We start from the raw sequence: 17,153 nt of genomic DNA on the forward strand, positions 1-17,153 counted from the left end.
ACCATTTACCGCTCAGAGAAAGTCACCTCCTGCTGTAGTGAGGGATGCTGTCCCAAAACCCTTGGCCTGGTGAGGTCCAGTGTGACAAAACTGCTCATTCACTTTTAGAAATGAGTTATTCTGGGGCAAGTGAGTGCCTTTCAACCCCCTTTTAAAAATCACCAAAAATTAAATTAATTGAGAGGTATTGGACATTTAAGGGCCTAAAGCATATCCTGGCTGAGCGAGGTCCCATCTACGGCAGTGCACAGTGGAGCCCATGTCCCAAGATGCCCCCCAGGCCGGTCATGAGAAACCAGTCACAACTGCAGGCAAAGAGGAGGCAGATGGTGGGAAGAAGCTATCATGTGGGCAAGCCGACCTTTGAGAGACTGCCTCAGTCCTCCATCCATGGTCAGGCTGGAGCTAGAGGGGTGCTTTTCCCCAGAGGGCCCTTCCTGATCGTTGAGGAAGGTGTTGGTGTCTCCTGCCCTGCCCAGCACACAGGGAGAAGGGCAGGAAGGAGAGAAGGGTAAAAGGAGCAATTAGTAGCTTCTCTTGCGGCTTGCACAAGGCGGTTAGGAAAGCTGGGGAGTATGAGATATGCGTTCAGGAGAGTCAACGCTGATGAGGTAGCACTAAAGATGGTCAAAAGTGAAGTGAACTTTCTTTCCAAAAACCAGTTCCCTATACCTGTCAGTGGGGAAATGTTGCCTCAAGGAGAGCTGGTTCAGGCTGTGAAGAATGCCAGCACTGGCCTGAGTGACCAGATGAGGGTAAGGAGATGGAAACACCCTGACGTGGAAAGGAAAGGGTATTGTTTCTTTGGCATTGTATATTTCTGGAGTGCATCAATTTGGAGGGACAATGGACTCCTAAGCCTTTAAAATTAAAGGTTTTAGTAGATTTAAAAAAAAAAATTTGGTATCTGCTTCCAGCCTTGTTCACTACTGTGAATTCTGCTCTAGCACAGCTCTTTTCTTACAGCTGTTAGTCTGGACCCCATGTTTACTCACAACAGAAGCTTAAACTAGGCTCTTTTTACCCAACCCCTCCCTGAACACAATATTGAGCATCTGACTGTTAAGGCTAGCACCTTGCCTCATCTATTTCAAGGAATGGATATAAAACACAAATGAAAGCAAAACCAAGAAAAGGCAATTTAAAACCTCTAAAGCTATATAATATGGCTGCAGAATAGGAAGAGACAAAGCAAAACCCATCTTCTGAAATGACAATTTGTTTTTAGCAATCTTGTTTTAATAAAACTGTCATGATCAACTCTAATCCCCTAGAAATCTAGATAAATATAGTGTCTATCAGATGTACAAAGCAATTTTTATCTATTAGAAGTGCCTGTTATTTTTCTGGGTCTTTGAAGGATTCTGCTGTTGACAAGCACTGCTGTTTTACCTGGGAAGCTTAATTTCCTGGCAGAGTTGGCTAAAGGAAGTCCCTGAATTTTCCATCTTATGTGGTGTTTTAAGGTAGCATTTATGTTATTTTCTGTTAGGAAACGGGAGACTGCTTCTTTTTTTTTTTGTTATATGTGTGCAGACTTGTTCTTACATCTCCTACCCAGGTAAAGCAAATAGTACCCAGCTGTTCTAGGTCCAGACCTGGGATTGTTATCAATAGGCAGATGAGATAGTAGCTGCTATTTCTTTTGACATTTTTATAGTTTTTAAATGACCTTTCCTCTAGAACTAGATGAAATGAACTGCAATTTCCCTTTGAGAGTGCTGTGAAGGATTTGCAAATAATAGGCACTGAGAAGTCCCATTGAGCAGGTCTTGAAATGGATTTCTGTTAACTGGGACATGGTAGGATGGAGAAGCTGAAATGTATGCAGTATGTGTTCAAACATGCTTTGGACTCTTAAATGACAGCAGGGTAAGTATGTCTAACAAATAGTCTCTCCTAAATTAAGTGGTTGCTACTGTTGTATGAGGTTCTTCTCACTGCCATCAATCACCAGATCCATCTTGCATACCTCTATTGAAGACTTCATCCTGTGATCCTGGATGGTCAGTCCCGTCATAATAGGAGTTTCCATTGTGAAGGAAAGTCCCCACTGCACGCCCTTGACGAGCATGTCCTACTGCATCGCTGAATACCTTGTTTATTTGCTCTTCGGATGGCATCCACCAGTCTGGGTTGGAAGTACAATGCATCCTAATGAACTCTGCAGGAAAACACGCAAGGATAAAAACCAACTTGTCTTTGCAGCATCTGTTATCACCCAGGCATCAAAAGCTCATGGGAAATAAGAAAGGGGGCCATTACTGCTCTACTTAAGCAGAAGTAAAGCCTTATGGGGGATGCCATGATAATGCCACTTGGACCTATTTTATTTCTGTACAACTGTGTTTCTCCACATGCAGTGTATGTTGTTATACCTGAGCTAATTATGTGACACATGGGACCTGGAGATAAAATTCCTTTCTTGTGGAAATAAAAAGAAATAATTCGAAGTGACAGCTGTGATTTAGCATGTGCAATACATGTGAAAGTTAACGTGAACTGGGATGTATTTAACTGTAAACCTGTTGTGTATTTATACCTTAAGGTGATTACTGTCGTGGACCTTTATGATCTCCCTCTGCTGGCTGCTTCAACACCTGCAGGCTGCAGTAGCCCACAACCCACTTGAAACTGTCCCTAGTATTTCAGTTTGGCGCTCCTTTCTGTTTGGAGTATCTTTCATTTTAAGTCCTGTTCTTTCCATCTTTCTGAATCTGACACCTATTTTTCAGAGACTAAATTGGCCTTATAAATAGCTAAACGAGATGAGAGGGCTAATTTGGGAAGCCTTGCAATAGTTTTCAATGCAGGAGAAAATGAATTGTACTGTGTGCGATTTGGCTATTTAAGTAGCTGCTGCTTTCACATACAGCTATTTGTATGTGATGATTACATTTTTTATAATTTATTTTTCAGATTTTTTGACATGCAATATGCTAAACTTGCAGAAGGCACCTTACCAATTCTGGGGTTGTAACTGCTAGACATAGCTCAAATAGGTGTATTTGGACTTTGAAAAGTCCAAATACGATTTTAAATGTGAGGGTGCCTTATTAGATATATTGGATACACTGCACCTCATATGGAAACTAAGATTCTTATTTATTCTGTAACATTAGTTATTCCCTCATGCAGTATTGTGTGTCCCAGGATATTTTTAAATTCTATTTTCTCCTGTTGACAAGCCAACAGCACAATAAGTGGCGTAAGGTAACTTCATTACTGTCACCACATCTCGAGACCAGGGAATGCTGTGCTTCTACGCGAGTTCCCGTGCCTGCAAGGTATCTCATCTGTTGGACAATTAGGACGTGATTTTTGCATAGCTCCTCCAGCAGTGTGTCTGCAAGTGATAGCTATCTCTGTTTTAAATTCATTTCCCTGGAAATCCACACAGGCAAAATAATTCCTACCTAGTTATGTTCACATGGGGCTCCACAGACTGGTATGTTTCTCAGAAAAATGGTTACCACGTAAAGGAGTAATGCTGTAATTTAAGCATGACAGGCTGTTTTAAAGCTGGTTCCAGACATCAGTCAGTTGTAGGAATATATTAAACATGTTTATAGATGTTTAAACTACTCTGAGTGCAGAGAGAGAAGCAGTTTTTACTCTCTGCTGTGGTGAAAAAGCATAATTAGACGTGCTGAGAATTAGTCAGACACTTGTTACCTTAGCTTGCAATTGGGTAGGAGCCAGTGGCCAACTCTTGGCACCAGAGAAAACTGTCATGTTCCCACCCAGCCACAAAAGCCCAAAGGGAGAGCTGACTATTCTGCTTTCTTAACCGGACCATAGATACTGAATGTTTTGGCTGCTTCTTCAAGCTTCTGCCAATTAAGGAAATTGGCCTTTCTCCCAAGGACTGCTCCACATGTTCTGTATGTCCAGGACCACAGAAAAGAGAGCGGCCATAAGCAAAAGTCCATCTACAGGTGGATTTACTGTTAGTATTGGTGGGAGGCAGGGGGAATAAAGGGGAAGAAAAGGGTATTAACAATCTGCTTGTGCATAAATTACTAGGTGTAATTAAAAGTCATTTAATAAATGGTTAACACTTGTATTCAGCCTTTAGTTTCCAGGAGAACTGCTGGGACCCTGAATCTTTCTCCAGACCTCTATGCAGCATAGTGTGCAGTGGATTTGCCTTTCTATTAAGCTCTGATAGAGAATAAGGTCTGGTAGAGCACCATATAACAGGTTAACATGTCCCTTTGTAGTAAAAAAGAGCCTCATTGACTAATTTGGCTGTATGTAAAATCTGAGTTCATTACCTGGTTACATCAATGTTCCCCAACTACAAGTCTAGTCTACTTGGCCTTGCTTGATTCTTCTATCCTAGATGGGAAGAGGCTGCATCTGATGTATATAACCATTTGGGACTTCAGCTGGATAACTAAAGGTATTTTTATCACTGACTGACCAAAATACAGCTTTTTACACTGCATTGATTAGTAAAACATTTTTGAAGTCAGTTCTATCAAAATTTCATGTATTTGCTCACAAAATACTATAAAGTTAACTATGAGTTAATTAAAGAAATGATAAGCATATGCATTTATAAAATGCAGATGCTGATATGATAAATATGGTCTTAATTGGGCTTAAAAAGTCCTGTTTTCTATGTTCTGTTATAAAGCCCTATACCAGGCCTTTTGAACAGTTTTAGCAAATCTAAGTATGAACTGCCACAGCAATTAATTCTTCTCAGTCTGGACTCTCTCTCTGGATTGTCCAGTACCCCTACTCTCTGACATTGTGAAATGCCTGCAAAACTCCCCCTCCTTCTCAGGCTAAATATGGGGAAAAGTTGTTCCCTAACTTTTTCAGTCAATGTTGCATCAGTACTCAAAAAAAGAAGTTAAATCCTTGACAACATACTTGCATACACCTTGTATGTAATGAACCTGTAGATGTTCTTGGCCCTATAAAATGTTCAAGTCTATTCTGAAACTCAGTTAACTTTTAGCTCCAATGATGCACTGTGGCCTTCAGCGCCATATGCTTACTACACATTAGGCTATAAATATTCCTTTGGTTAATTTTGCTGTATATCAGTGTTAAAGAATGCCCTGTTAGTTTACTATAAAAGAGTGTAAACAAACATGATTGTCTGATTCTTCCTTTTTTGCTGTTTCAAGTATATCAGTGTCATGTGCCCTTGTATTTGTCTCCTCTCTTAAATAAGCAGCCCTGTTTTCTCCCATTCAAAAAAACCCCAAAACACATATATAATACATACATACATACATATATGTATGTATATAAAAAAAAAAAAAAAAGCAGAGGGTTTCTGGCTGCTTGAATCCTGCCTGTGAAACCCCTTCTAGTTCTGCAACTGTCAGCCAAATGCTTCTACTGAGCCAGAGCCAATGTGGTGAAATGAGATCACATATGGTGGACACTGAGCGAAAAGATGCAGTACCTCTGAGACATGTTACTTTTACTGGATCCAGAGGACGTCTTTCAGGACCTGTCTCTCCTGACTGCACTGACCTTTTCCTTTTTCCAAGGCCGCATGAGTACTTAAGCTCATCGGTTGTGAAAACAAATCTGATGAGATAGCGAAGGAGCCGTCGTCCATCTTTCTTGGAAGAATTTACAGCCTCATCCCACTGTTTACTAGTGATGTAGACAGGGTAGTTGTTCAGCAACTGCTTGCTCCCCTGAAAAAGAAGAGAAACATTTCCATTGCTTATTTTACAAGGCAAATAAGCAAAGATGTCAGCTGCAGTAAAAAATACACTTTTTAACTAGCCACAATACAGACAGTGAAACACATCCTGAAGTGAGCAGGTAATTGCTCTTAGTGAGAATGAGTACTTTTAAAATTATGTTTCCATTTTCTAGAACTTGAATTTGGTGAGGTACGAGAAATATGTTTTGAGAGGTGGCTATTGATAATTTCCACTTTAACAAGCAGGTTGAAAAGAGTTAAGAACCAGTGGCTGGATGTACTATTTAAGTATAACCTTTCTTCTTAATCTGTTAAAATGCATAAAAAGGGTCTTTGAAGAACATGATCAAATGGATCACTTCATCGCAGCTGACAGTTTACTTCAGAGGTGACTCTTTTGGTCTATTTTTATAATAAATTTATTACTTCTGTAGAACACACCTGAAACTTGACAGCAGTTATGTTACTGTAAAAAATGTAAAGAAAATAAATAAAGGAACTATGAAAACTAAAAGATTCATTACTATTAATGAATGCCGCATTAACTCAAATTATAGCTTTACAGAAATGCTGCTGTGTCAGCTGGAAAGAAATTTTGCTTTTAACCTTTATAATTTGTATGCTTCAATATTCCAACATTAAATGAATGCTGGGGGACTAATTATGGGGGTTCCTGTAATCCACACAAATATAAGCTCTCTTTAGTCAATTGTACCTAAATTGTATTTAATTCTTGTTGTCCATAAAAGGCTATAGTTCAGGATTACCCAATTAACGTAAAATGGTACTGTTAATATACCTGAAATAATTGAAGTACACAAAAAAGCCAAACCACACCCTCCTAGAGACTCATTCACTTTTATAGCTACACCTCTTTATTAAAACACATAAATCTGGAGGCACAATTAGTAAAATCTTTGTATAGCTCCCAGAGAAACAAGGGTACCATGCTCACCAGAGGCAATCAGCCACCTGCTGCACTTGTGGGCAACTGTTGCAAACTTCTGGCTTCCAGATCTTTGATACCTGAAAACTATTTTAAGGACTACCCTTGCCTCCTTTCACGTATTTAGTATAGCATCCTGTGAGATAGCTTGGGAGTATCTTTGAAATTTTTCCTTGGGCATTTGCTTTTAACTTCTTTGCAAGTTTCATAAATACATGGAAAGTTGAATTTAGTGAAGATTTGTGATGATTAGAGAATCTGTATGACTTAGGATACCACCGCATCCTAGGAGGGTTAGCATCTCTGGGAGCTGAGCCTATGTGACTGTGCTATTTGTACGCCTCAATGCAAACTACTGGCAAAGACAGCTACAAGCAAATTCAAAACTCTGCAAAGGAAGACAAAATGTAAGGGAAGAGATGGGATTTGTCTGCCAGAGGGGCCCCTCCTCTCCCCCCCAAACATATCAACTCTTCATTCCCCCTGTAGCTTGTGAATCCAAGCTTGTAATCCCTAAGAGAAAGACCCTTCACCTATAGTTCAACGCTGTCATCATCTGAGACTTTCTCTTTACACTTCACTTGTCTCTTCTCAGCACTGCAAAAGGGCCAGGGTCAGTTCCTCTCCCTCCACTCATGATACAAGAAGCTGCTTTAATTTCTCCCAGGTACACATGCCCCAGTAATATGTCTGAGGCACTCCGCCATGGAAAGAACATCACCCTCTATCCAGCCCAGCTCTTCATCCTCTGCCAACAAGGTAAAGAGGCTGGGGAAGGAGGAAGAGCTGGGGGCAACATGGAAAGGTCTTTGGGGGTATTATACTCTTATGCTGAAGCAACTGTGACCACCCCATCTCAGGGGGAGCTGACACTAGTATTTCCTTGGCTTGTTCCACAACATAGGTAATACACAGGACCATCTGATCACCATGTCAGTACTTACTTTTTTCCAACAGTTAGCTCTGCAACCCTTTTATATAAAGTGAATGATTTTCCTACCTAAGATTTCTGAAACCTATTTTTTTTCCTATCAAAAAACTGTAGTGAAGCAAGGACCTTAACGATACTGGTGCAAAGCAGAATCTGCAGCTAACTGTAGGCACTGCCCTCCTTTTCAGCCCTAGCAGGCAACAGTAATGCAATGCAAGCCTGTAACAGCACAGGGTAAGGCTGCAGGCTTGCTCATGTGCATTAGGGATGGATGCTCATAGGTGGCTTTGTTAAGTAGCAAGCAATCCTAGAAGCTACCGCTGTATTTAAATGTATTGCACTGATGAAATTAAGGTGCAGAAAGGCCCAACATCTAAATTTCATGAGTGCTCATATAACTATTAACTGAGGAGAAGGTAATACGTTTTGTGTAACTTCCTCAGCCCCAATTTTATTATACTCCTCTCTTATTCCCCCTGAAATTTAGGATATTTTTCCTCATTCTTCTCCAAAGGCATGATATAGTGTTATGCTAGTCTGTTAAACAATTACTGGGTCCCTGCTACAGATACACTTTCATTATAACCTCTGAAAGTAAAGCACTTCTAGGCAAAAGATTCTCGGTAAATATATGATGAAGTTTGGTGTGTCCAGCAGTCACTAAACTAAAACAAACAGAAAACCTTCCAGAAATGAAATAAGCAGACCCTGAAGGAAGAATCAAAGTACAAATGTGTTCATGCTTGTATTTGTACATGATTAAGCTTATGAATAAAAGATTAGAATTTATATGTTTAATTGAATAAAAAATTCTGTCACATCATGACAAGTTATTCCATGTGGGACATTACAGAACAGCCTCAGTTTTTACAGTGCTTGAAAATTTTAGTTAAGCAAAAGAGCATTAAAAAAAGGAATATGAATCCTTGGAATATATTTGAGTGATAACAGCTAATGATATATATATAAATATATATGTACATATCAATTTGCACAGCATAAAACTGAATGGAGGAGCAAAGTGATGCACATCCTGAACTGCTGCAAAGCATCGTCAGTGAAACTATGGTAAGCTGGGCTCTGTGAGGCTTGCACTTCGTATCATTTATGTGCAAAGGGAGGTCCAACTAGACCTAAGTCTTCCCTCTTCTGATCTCATTTTGTGAATAATGAGTAATGACATGTATACACTACATATACGAAAACATGCACAGCAAGAGCCTCAAATACAGACGGTCTAAACTAGAAAAGTCTCAACAAAAACACTTCATTTGAGGCATTTTTATAAGCCTAGATAGGAACACACTGGAGCAAAATTAACATGAGTTACACTAGAGCTGACAGATAAATCTATACATCTAGCTTCTAGAGAAGGGGAGGACTTAAAACTTCCTGCTTTTTCACTGCAGCACTTTTAAACAGATCATAATTACAAAAAATCTCCAAACTCTGTATCAAGTATAAAATTGTCAACCCTCAACATTTTGTTTAGGATGCTTTCTGAAAAGCAAGAGCACTCCAAAGACTTGCAGAGGTCTATATTTGAGTCTGTCTGCAAAATGAAGGAAATGTGTATTTTAGTGTTAACATCTCAGGGCTGCATTAGAGCTATATTAACTGTACACATGTGTGTGCCTGTGTCCATACAGACAACATGTCGGTACCCCCTCATGCATGGGTGCACTGGCAGCCACTGCATAGAGTCACCGTCAGTCACTCAGCTACAGTTTTCACCAGGCTAGCCCTAGCCTAAAATCTGCCAACAAAAGTGATGTTTCTGAGGAAAAGTGAGAGAAAAAAATACCCAAGGCAAGGCAAGGGTAGCTGGTGCCAATGGAAATAGTTACATGCTGCTCAGTAAAGTCATCCTAAATTATACTAGTGAATGTCCTCCATTTGGGGGATTATTGTACTTAAGAATGACAGTTTAATAATAGATTTCACACATTTTTACTACTGAATATATTCTTCCAGATCCTACTGATTTATTTGCCTACATGTTTTCAATGAATTGTCAAACATAAAAGAGATGAAGCTTGTCTTCACTGTATACTACCTCAGTCGGATGGTCTGCTGGCTGTGGTACCATCAGCTGGTTGTGATGCTGAAGCACAGTCTTCAAATAGTCTAAAACAGTCTGGCAGGGCACTGCATGAAACAAATTGCAATTACTGTATATTAGCTATCTAGCACAAAATAGAAAACCAGTATTAAATCAAGCAGTGTTTTTCAGGATCTGTTTTGTACATCTGTGAGATTTATTTCAAATAGGAAATACTTCTCATTTTGATTTGTGCAGACATTTCATTCAATTGATATACAACAAATTTTGTGTTTCCTATGTTGAGATCTCCTACATTGCTTTTACTTTCTGCCCACTAGTTTTCAAACCGTTTTTTTCCCTAGTTTTAAGTTATAATTATTACAAATACCAATTAGGTCAGCAGTAATAAGAAAAAAAATTGTAAATACTGTAAACAGCCCAAACCATACAAAGGAGAAAATATTTCCTGGACCTAAATCATGCACTGATTAACACGTAAACATGATGAAATATTTTTGAAACTACAGTCTGATTAACTATACTGAACAGATTTAATGATTCACATACTTTAATGTCTTTTCCCTCCCTCCTCCCAAATTTGTTATAGAACTAGGTGTTAAGCAAATTGCTTTATTTCATTTTCCCTCATCCTCTGCCCTTTCCATTCCCATCACTCTCATCCATTTCAGTAGTGGTACCAACATCCTATTCCCTTCTGCTGAGGTGATAGGTTAATTAGGGATGATTCAATTACGGGTCTCTCTTAAGCAGATGCTGCCACATCCCTGATTAACTCTGGAGTATTTTTGAGATACAGTGCTTTTCTCCTGAGCCTGAAACACTGTAGAAGAATTAAACAGATATTAACCCAACATCATGATTGACTTGTGCAAGACTAAATAAGCATTGTTTTTAAGGTACATTATAACTCTAACATTTTGTATGGGTAGTTTTTGTAAGATAATGTTAGCTTCAGCTAAATATCCAGATACAATACTCGAGTGTTCATTCTTTTTTTATTATTACTATTTGTTGGCATTCAGCCTTTACACCTGGAAAAATGTGGTGGTTGGGGCTTTGTCTTAAGCTAGCAATCTCAAAGCAAGCACTGAAATCACTGAGAATGTCTCAAGGTAGGATTTACAGGTATTTTGCACTCTTCCCTGGGCATTCACACTACACAGCAACTATGCCCCTGTCTAGGCAGATGGGGTGCAAAACACCAAAACAGACCCTTTACTAAGGGCTAAGCAGTGTTACATCCAGCAGCCCACATACAGAAGTCAAATGCAAATGCCTGATATAAATAATAAATCCTACGTTGTTTTGCTCCATGCTGACTTCTCTATAAAGACAACCCATCAGTGTATTTACTCCTGTTTCATTTGTATATTACACTTTGCCATAGGAGGTTAGAAGGTTATGCGTTAGGTGAAAGTTAGCATTTCAAGTGACTTGTACCTGGTTTATTTCTCCAGTGACATCACTGCTTATTGCTAGACCAGGTCAGAGTCTCAGTAGTGTAGCTGCTACGCAGTGACACTGCCATGAGCAGGAGAGCCTGGATGACACTGTTAAGTGTCATCAGATGGTTTCAGAAAATGTTTCAATTCTGAAAAAGTCAGAAGGGCAGTCAAGCTTAATAGTCCCACCAACATGTTCTGTGGCCTTCCTGTAATGAGAGCTGTATATTTAGCATATGGCAGCAATCAAAAAATTCAGTACAAGTTCTTACATGGAATAAAGGAGAAAAATAAGCACAGGTAACGTTTTAGTACACTGGATATTCATAAGAAGGTGTAGCAAAGAAAGGATTTGTCTTTTTCCCATTTTTAGATACAGGAAAGCATATGTGGGGAAAAGAAAATAACTTTGGGTTTTTTTTCCCATGCAGATGGGCTGAAGGGTAAGTTTGTATTTTGAGACCTTTTTCTTACAGTCTGTGCGTGTTTGCTGTCTGGCACATCCAAAACGAAGATTAAATTAGGAATGCCCCTGCACAGGTTACTTTCTCATTAAGTAGGTGTCCAAGAAAGAGGCACGAGGATCACAAAGGCTGCCTGGGGCAGTGTCAGAAACCCTGTGACAAGGTCAGCAAAACCTCCCATGGGGGTGGAAGTTAACACGGGCAACCAGCATCTTCTGTGAGATCCAGACACCTCCTGCGAGGTGACTGTAAGGGTGGAAGAAGCTCTGATGGTGGTTGTACTACTGCCTGGAAGGTGCCTGATTCTTGGACTTGGAGGACAGTTGAGTGATACTTGGGAAATCAGAGATACTTGTGAAGTATCCTTTTTCTGCCCTGTCTAAATGTTTTTGTTTAGCAAGTTCACTGGAGACATAGTTGCTGAAGCATCAGCAGTACCTGGAAACTTTACACTTCTTCAGTCCCCACGAAGCTGTGCTCAAAACAGCCTGTGAAGTTTGCACTTGCTTTTCTGGTTATCTCTGTTAGTAAAAGTCCCTGGTGATGATCTGATGGCTCTCAACCATACTTGGTACTATTACCTGTAATTATGTGGAACATGGGGCCTGAAAGGGAACGGAATATAATGCATCAAAAATTTCTGATTTTTAAGAGCTGATCTCACAGCATGATGGTATTTTACCCACAGTAAGTAATTTCACTTGCAGGCTATCCCAAGATGCATTTACCTATGTTCTTCCAAAGGGATTGGGCACAAGAAAGAAGACAACAGGAAACTATTTAACCTGTTGTGCCCCCAGCAGACAAAGTACAGCCCTACTTTAACTGTTTTCTGCTGCTAAAATGCTTTCTCATTACTGATGAGAAATATGAAGGTACTAATTGCTGGCTGAAGTTTATAAATACTGCTATCTTCATAAAAGCAGTAATGTTTCAAGCACAAAATTGTATGATTTTGTTATCATTCTAGAGTCTGGAGGACTCTCAGTACTTTTGACTTGTAAAGCCTATGTACGTCACACTTTGCTGTTGGTATGAACAACCTCAGCCTTTCAAACACCAGATGCTACTTGCAAAGCCAGGGTTCTTGGGCTGCCGTATTAACTGAAGGAAGCCACAAAGAGGACGGCACAAGGCCAAAAGTCAAAGCTTTGGTTTTGCTTCTGTGTCCCTCTTCTGGCTCTGCAAATAGTCTCTTTGCCAAGAGGAACTGGTTCCTCCAAACCCTGCAGCAAACAACTTTTAAGAGCCTGCAGCTCCCAACTATGAGAATGAAAAATCATTTAAACCTACTAGCTTACTTATTTTGTATGTCTTTGACTTTGATGTGGTCTCTAGAGAGTTAACAAGATCATAACCCTGAGAGCGGATTCTCTGCAGGCTTATGCACATATCCACTATCACTGACAACACCAACAAGGATCTGTGCCTACTGTAACCAATGGGAAAGACACTAATGTTGAAATAACACTTGCTTGTTATAATTTAGTAGAAAGCCTGTGGGGAGGCAGTAATTTTCTTGCCCATTAGAAAGAAGTTTCCACAGCCTTTACTTTCTCAAAGTGCCAGTGTCTCAGAAAAGACAATGGAAGTGGCAAAGTAACCTGGTCTGCATTGAGTGAGTGAAGAGATCCTAGCAGGAGCTAAAGCGTGAGGAGGAGGTGCTGCACAGGACAGCATGCTGGGGAAGGCTGGTCTTGCTAAGATGCTCAGCAGTGACTAAGCAGGACATGCATAAGAGGTGGCAGGTCTTAGCTGTTTATTGATCCAAGTTACAAGACTCTGTTGTTATTCTAGGCATCATGCTGTAACAAGTGCTGCTTCAGCGTAGCTTGTCAAAGCTTTCTCTGCAGAGTATCCTAATTTCTAATAAATAGTTGAACAGTGTGGTGGCCACCGACTGTGCTAGTGACAAAAGCTGGGCTGTGATCTCTCAGTCTGACCTGCCACACAGCACAGCAACTCCCCAGACTAAATCCTCTTTGCACCAGACAGCATCAGTGGGTAAAACACAGTACAACTCAAGTTGTCAACTCCTAGCGATGCAGTTTCTACCCTTGGCTCATTACAGTATGTGCTATTTCAGCCTCAGAAACACACACCTTATTTCAAGTCTGCATTTTGTTTTCCTTTGATTGGGTTTTACAAAATCTTTGGAAAAGAAATGGAAAACCTCTGTCACCTATTATATACATACAGTTAGTGATGAAGTAATTTCTCCATCTTCTCTTTGCTAAGCTCAACACCGACCTTCCTGAGATGCTGGGCTCGTGCTAAAAGCAGAGCCCTACACCTACTTAAGGTGTCTGTACATCCAAAGGCCATACCAGCCCTTTTGGCCATGCTGTGCCTGAATACTCGGCAAGAAAGCCACCACGTCCTCCAAAAGCCTTTCTCAGTGTCTGTTTCCCAGGGGCTGAAACCAAGTAGAGTGATGCCCTCTGTGCCTCAACATACGGTAATGCTGCACCATGTTCGGCCAAGTCTGTCACCTCTCATCTTCCTCACTCACTGCTACCTCTGCACCACTTGCAAGCTGTGAGCAATGATTATATGCTTTCCTTCACTGATGAAAGTATTAAAAATATGGGCTGTGAACAGTTTCACAAAGAATCCCTCCAGAAATTAATCTGCATCATGGCAATTTCCTGAATACAAATATATTTGCATTTTTAAAATCAGTCTTTGTAATATAATGTTATGTAACACCCTGAATATCTGCAATACCCTCATCAACCAAACTTTTCATCTCATCAAAAACCATAATTTGGCAAGATGTTGGCTGGTACTAACTCGATTATTGTCTTTTAGTACTCTGTCAATTGGAGCCAGCATCAGTTGTGCAATTAGTTTGTCTGGGCTCAGTATCAGGCCAATGAGCCTACAATCATCTGGGACATCTCATGTATCCTTTTTAAAAAAAACAGTCACACAGTATTTGCATCTTTCAGTCTTATGGAGCATCTCAAATATTCCAAAACATGAAGAAAATCATAGTCAGAGTCCTCTTTGTCCACCTTCATTTTTGTTTTAGCTCCTGAAGTGAGTTGCCCAAATCTCATGATTTTGGAAGCATCATGCTGTGGTATCACCTGCCTAATGCTTTTGGTAATAATTTGATGTGCACTTAAGGATGAGAAGCTGGTGTGCCCAAGCAGTTACTGCTCCTGGCAGCCTGTGCTGTGGCTATCCTGGTGACACCAGTGTCTGAGAGGGACTCCTGACTCTGGTCTGACAACCTGGGCTGAAATCAGCATCTCTTTATCATTTCTAAAAAGGCTGGCAACACTGGCACTGACTAACAAGCTCTTCAGTTGTTTTTGCAGCAGACAGCCAAGGCTGCAGTCCCACCTGAAGTCACAGTTAAACATGTGCTAACACCCAGAGTTAACAGTGGAAATGGGAAACATTTCTACCTGCTTAACATCATCATCATATTGGTGTGACTGCATCATTTTACTCTTGACGGATACCATTTACCATTACCATTAACTTTCCCTCTACCCCACTTACTAAGTTTCTAACTGTTCCTTTGCTTTCCCTCTAAGCTGGTTATTTCTGTAACCAACAGAAAACTTTTCCTCCTAGATAGTCTTTTGTGGCCTTCCACACCATGCTTTTAATGTTCCCCAATTCCAATTATTACCCACTCTTTTTTTCTTTTTTTTTTTAACCTTCAGCTCTAATAATTGTTTTGAACTTTTTATGAAGTGCCAAGAACATCTCTATTATTGGTTTGGGCTAGATTTTTGCTTATTATAAATGTTATTGGGCCACAATCACTTGTATTGGTATCTGTCATAATGAAGGCTCCCATACATCCTCCCCAAAATGTGGCCTCCGGTGTAACACATCCCAGGGATGTTTATATTGCCAAAGCACCGTGCTATGAAGGGATACTTGGGCTTGCTGTAAATAAGGCATATCTCCAATGTAAATAATGTATATCTCCAACCTCTCCCATGGCATCAGACAGCCCTAGCAAGAAGAGATGGCTCATTCCTGGCTTGGCTGCATGTCTCCCCATAGCAGCCTCAGCCCCATAAGCAAACAGTAAGAAATCCTGGTTATTCTGTTCATTAATGAGATTTTGTGGCCTGTAGCCAACACAGGTTAGTATTCCTCATGGTGTTTTGCACAGCAGAAGATGAATCCCTTAGGACTCAAGACCATTTACTTCTGACCTGCCAGAGAGGAGGAGAATTGAGAAGGGTGTGCATCTACATCCACCCCGCTCCGACCAGCAGCTGTTAGTTAAGACTGGCTCAGCATTGCAACGCGTCCTCCTTCGCTTGACCTTGAGCGATGCTTCACTCTGAGTTCATTGTAGGGCATTTTTAAATTGATGCTCGACTGTCAAAAAGATGTAACAAATGATAGTGAACCTGCTGACGAACTACATGGCAGTGTGAATTTCTTATAACGTTAATGGAGATGCCTTCTCTGCCTGAGATTTGGACAAGTGTGCAGTATAACAGGGGTTGGATTATTTCAGCTCATATGCTCATTTATTTCAATAGCCAGCTGAAAGCCAGTGAAAGCTGCGTGGATGGGCCATGAAGACAAGTGGTTGGGGTGCAATGAGCTGGAAAAAGAGAGAGGGGCAAGGAGAGATGGGGGTTAGTAAAGAGGAACTGATCTTAGTACACAAAACCCTACAAATCTGAATATTTGTAACTGGATGGTAAAATAAAACCAGCACCCATTTGTAGTGAGAGCAGCCATCAGAAATCATAAGAATCCACATTACACACAAAAGGGTGTTAAAGACTGGCTAAACTGACCTATGTGCCTGCCAAAAGCAGGGAAGGGAGAAAAAAATTACATCAAAGATCCCATTACTTTTAAAATCCTACTTAGTTGTGTTTTCCAGATGGAGTGGAAAACCATTTTACTTCTGTTAATCTTCATCTGAAAAGCCATTGTATTTCTTTTAATTTTCTTTTGCAAAAATATTTCTTCCAGAAAGAAGAAAGAATGTGCCCCTTCTATATGCCCCTGGGATGTACACCTCTGCCTAAACAACAGAAGAAAAGAGGTAAAACAAGGCAACTGTGCATCTCTCATTCAAGTGATACTGCCACGTGCTCATGTGGCTTTTATTTTTGTCAGTGCTTCCTCACTTTCCTTCTACTTAACAGAAGGTATCTCTTCTTGTCCTCCCTTTCAGCCATGAAGCAGGGACCTCCTCTGTAAACTCCTCTACACATTTATATTGCTGACAGCTAACAGGGAAACCAAGGAGCCACCAGTGAGCAGGAACAGCAGTTTGTCACTAAAATGCCAAATGCTGACATGTGAAATGCAAACCAAAGTTGAGACTGGGGAGTTCAGCCTCGCCAGGCTGAAACACAGCTCCCCACAAAACTCCCACCAGTTCCTGCTCCCCAAGGTAGGCTAAGAAACCTGACCCCCAAATTCTCATGGGTTTCTACCCAGAAGCGTGGAGAAAACAGATTAATAAAGACCTGGTCTGCCGCAGTTAGGTGTTTCAGTCAGTTTTTGTACTAAGGCTGGTTTAGCAAACTAAGCCAGTACCCCCAAGCTGAAAGCAAAGCCGTGCTGCAAATTCAAAGGGGTTCTTGTGCCAAACACTGGGTGACCGTGCTCGAAGCTCTCTCTTCC

General features: G+C 40.6%; 1 protein-coding gene across 2 annotated transcripts in view; it reads right to left on the bottom strand.

Moving 5' to 3' along the window:
- Nucleotides 1-894: 894 nt before the first annotated feature.
- BEND4 (BEN domain containing 4) overlaps nucleotides 895-17,153 on the bottom strand; it is a 29,256-nt gene continuing 12,997 nt past the window's right edge. For both annotated transcript variants that reach the window (XM_026847332.1, XM_026847333.1), the window contains exons 3-5: nucleotides 9,614-9,705; nucleotides 5,429-5,669; nucleotides 895-2,164 (exon numbers count right to left, since the gene is read on the bottom strand). In XM_026847332.1, coding sequence (XP_026703133.1) covers nucleotides 1,947-2,164; nucleotides 5,429-5,669; nucleotides 9,614-9,705 — 551 coding nt within the window. In that variant the 3' untranslated portion in view covers nucleotides 895-1,946. The remainder of the gene's footprint in view (nucleotides 2,165-5,428; nucleotides 5,670-9,613; nucleotides 9,706-17,153) is intronic.

The sequence above is a fragment of the Athene cunicularia genome, assembly GCF_003259725.1.
Source record: "Athene cunicularia isolate RWA chromosome 4 unlocalized genomic scaffold, athCun1 chr4_part1, whole genome shotgun sequence".
Classification (NCBI taxonomy): Eukaryota; Metazoa; Chordata; class Aves; order Strigiformes; family Strigidae; genus Athene; species Athene cunicularia.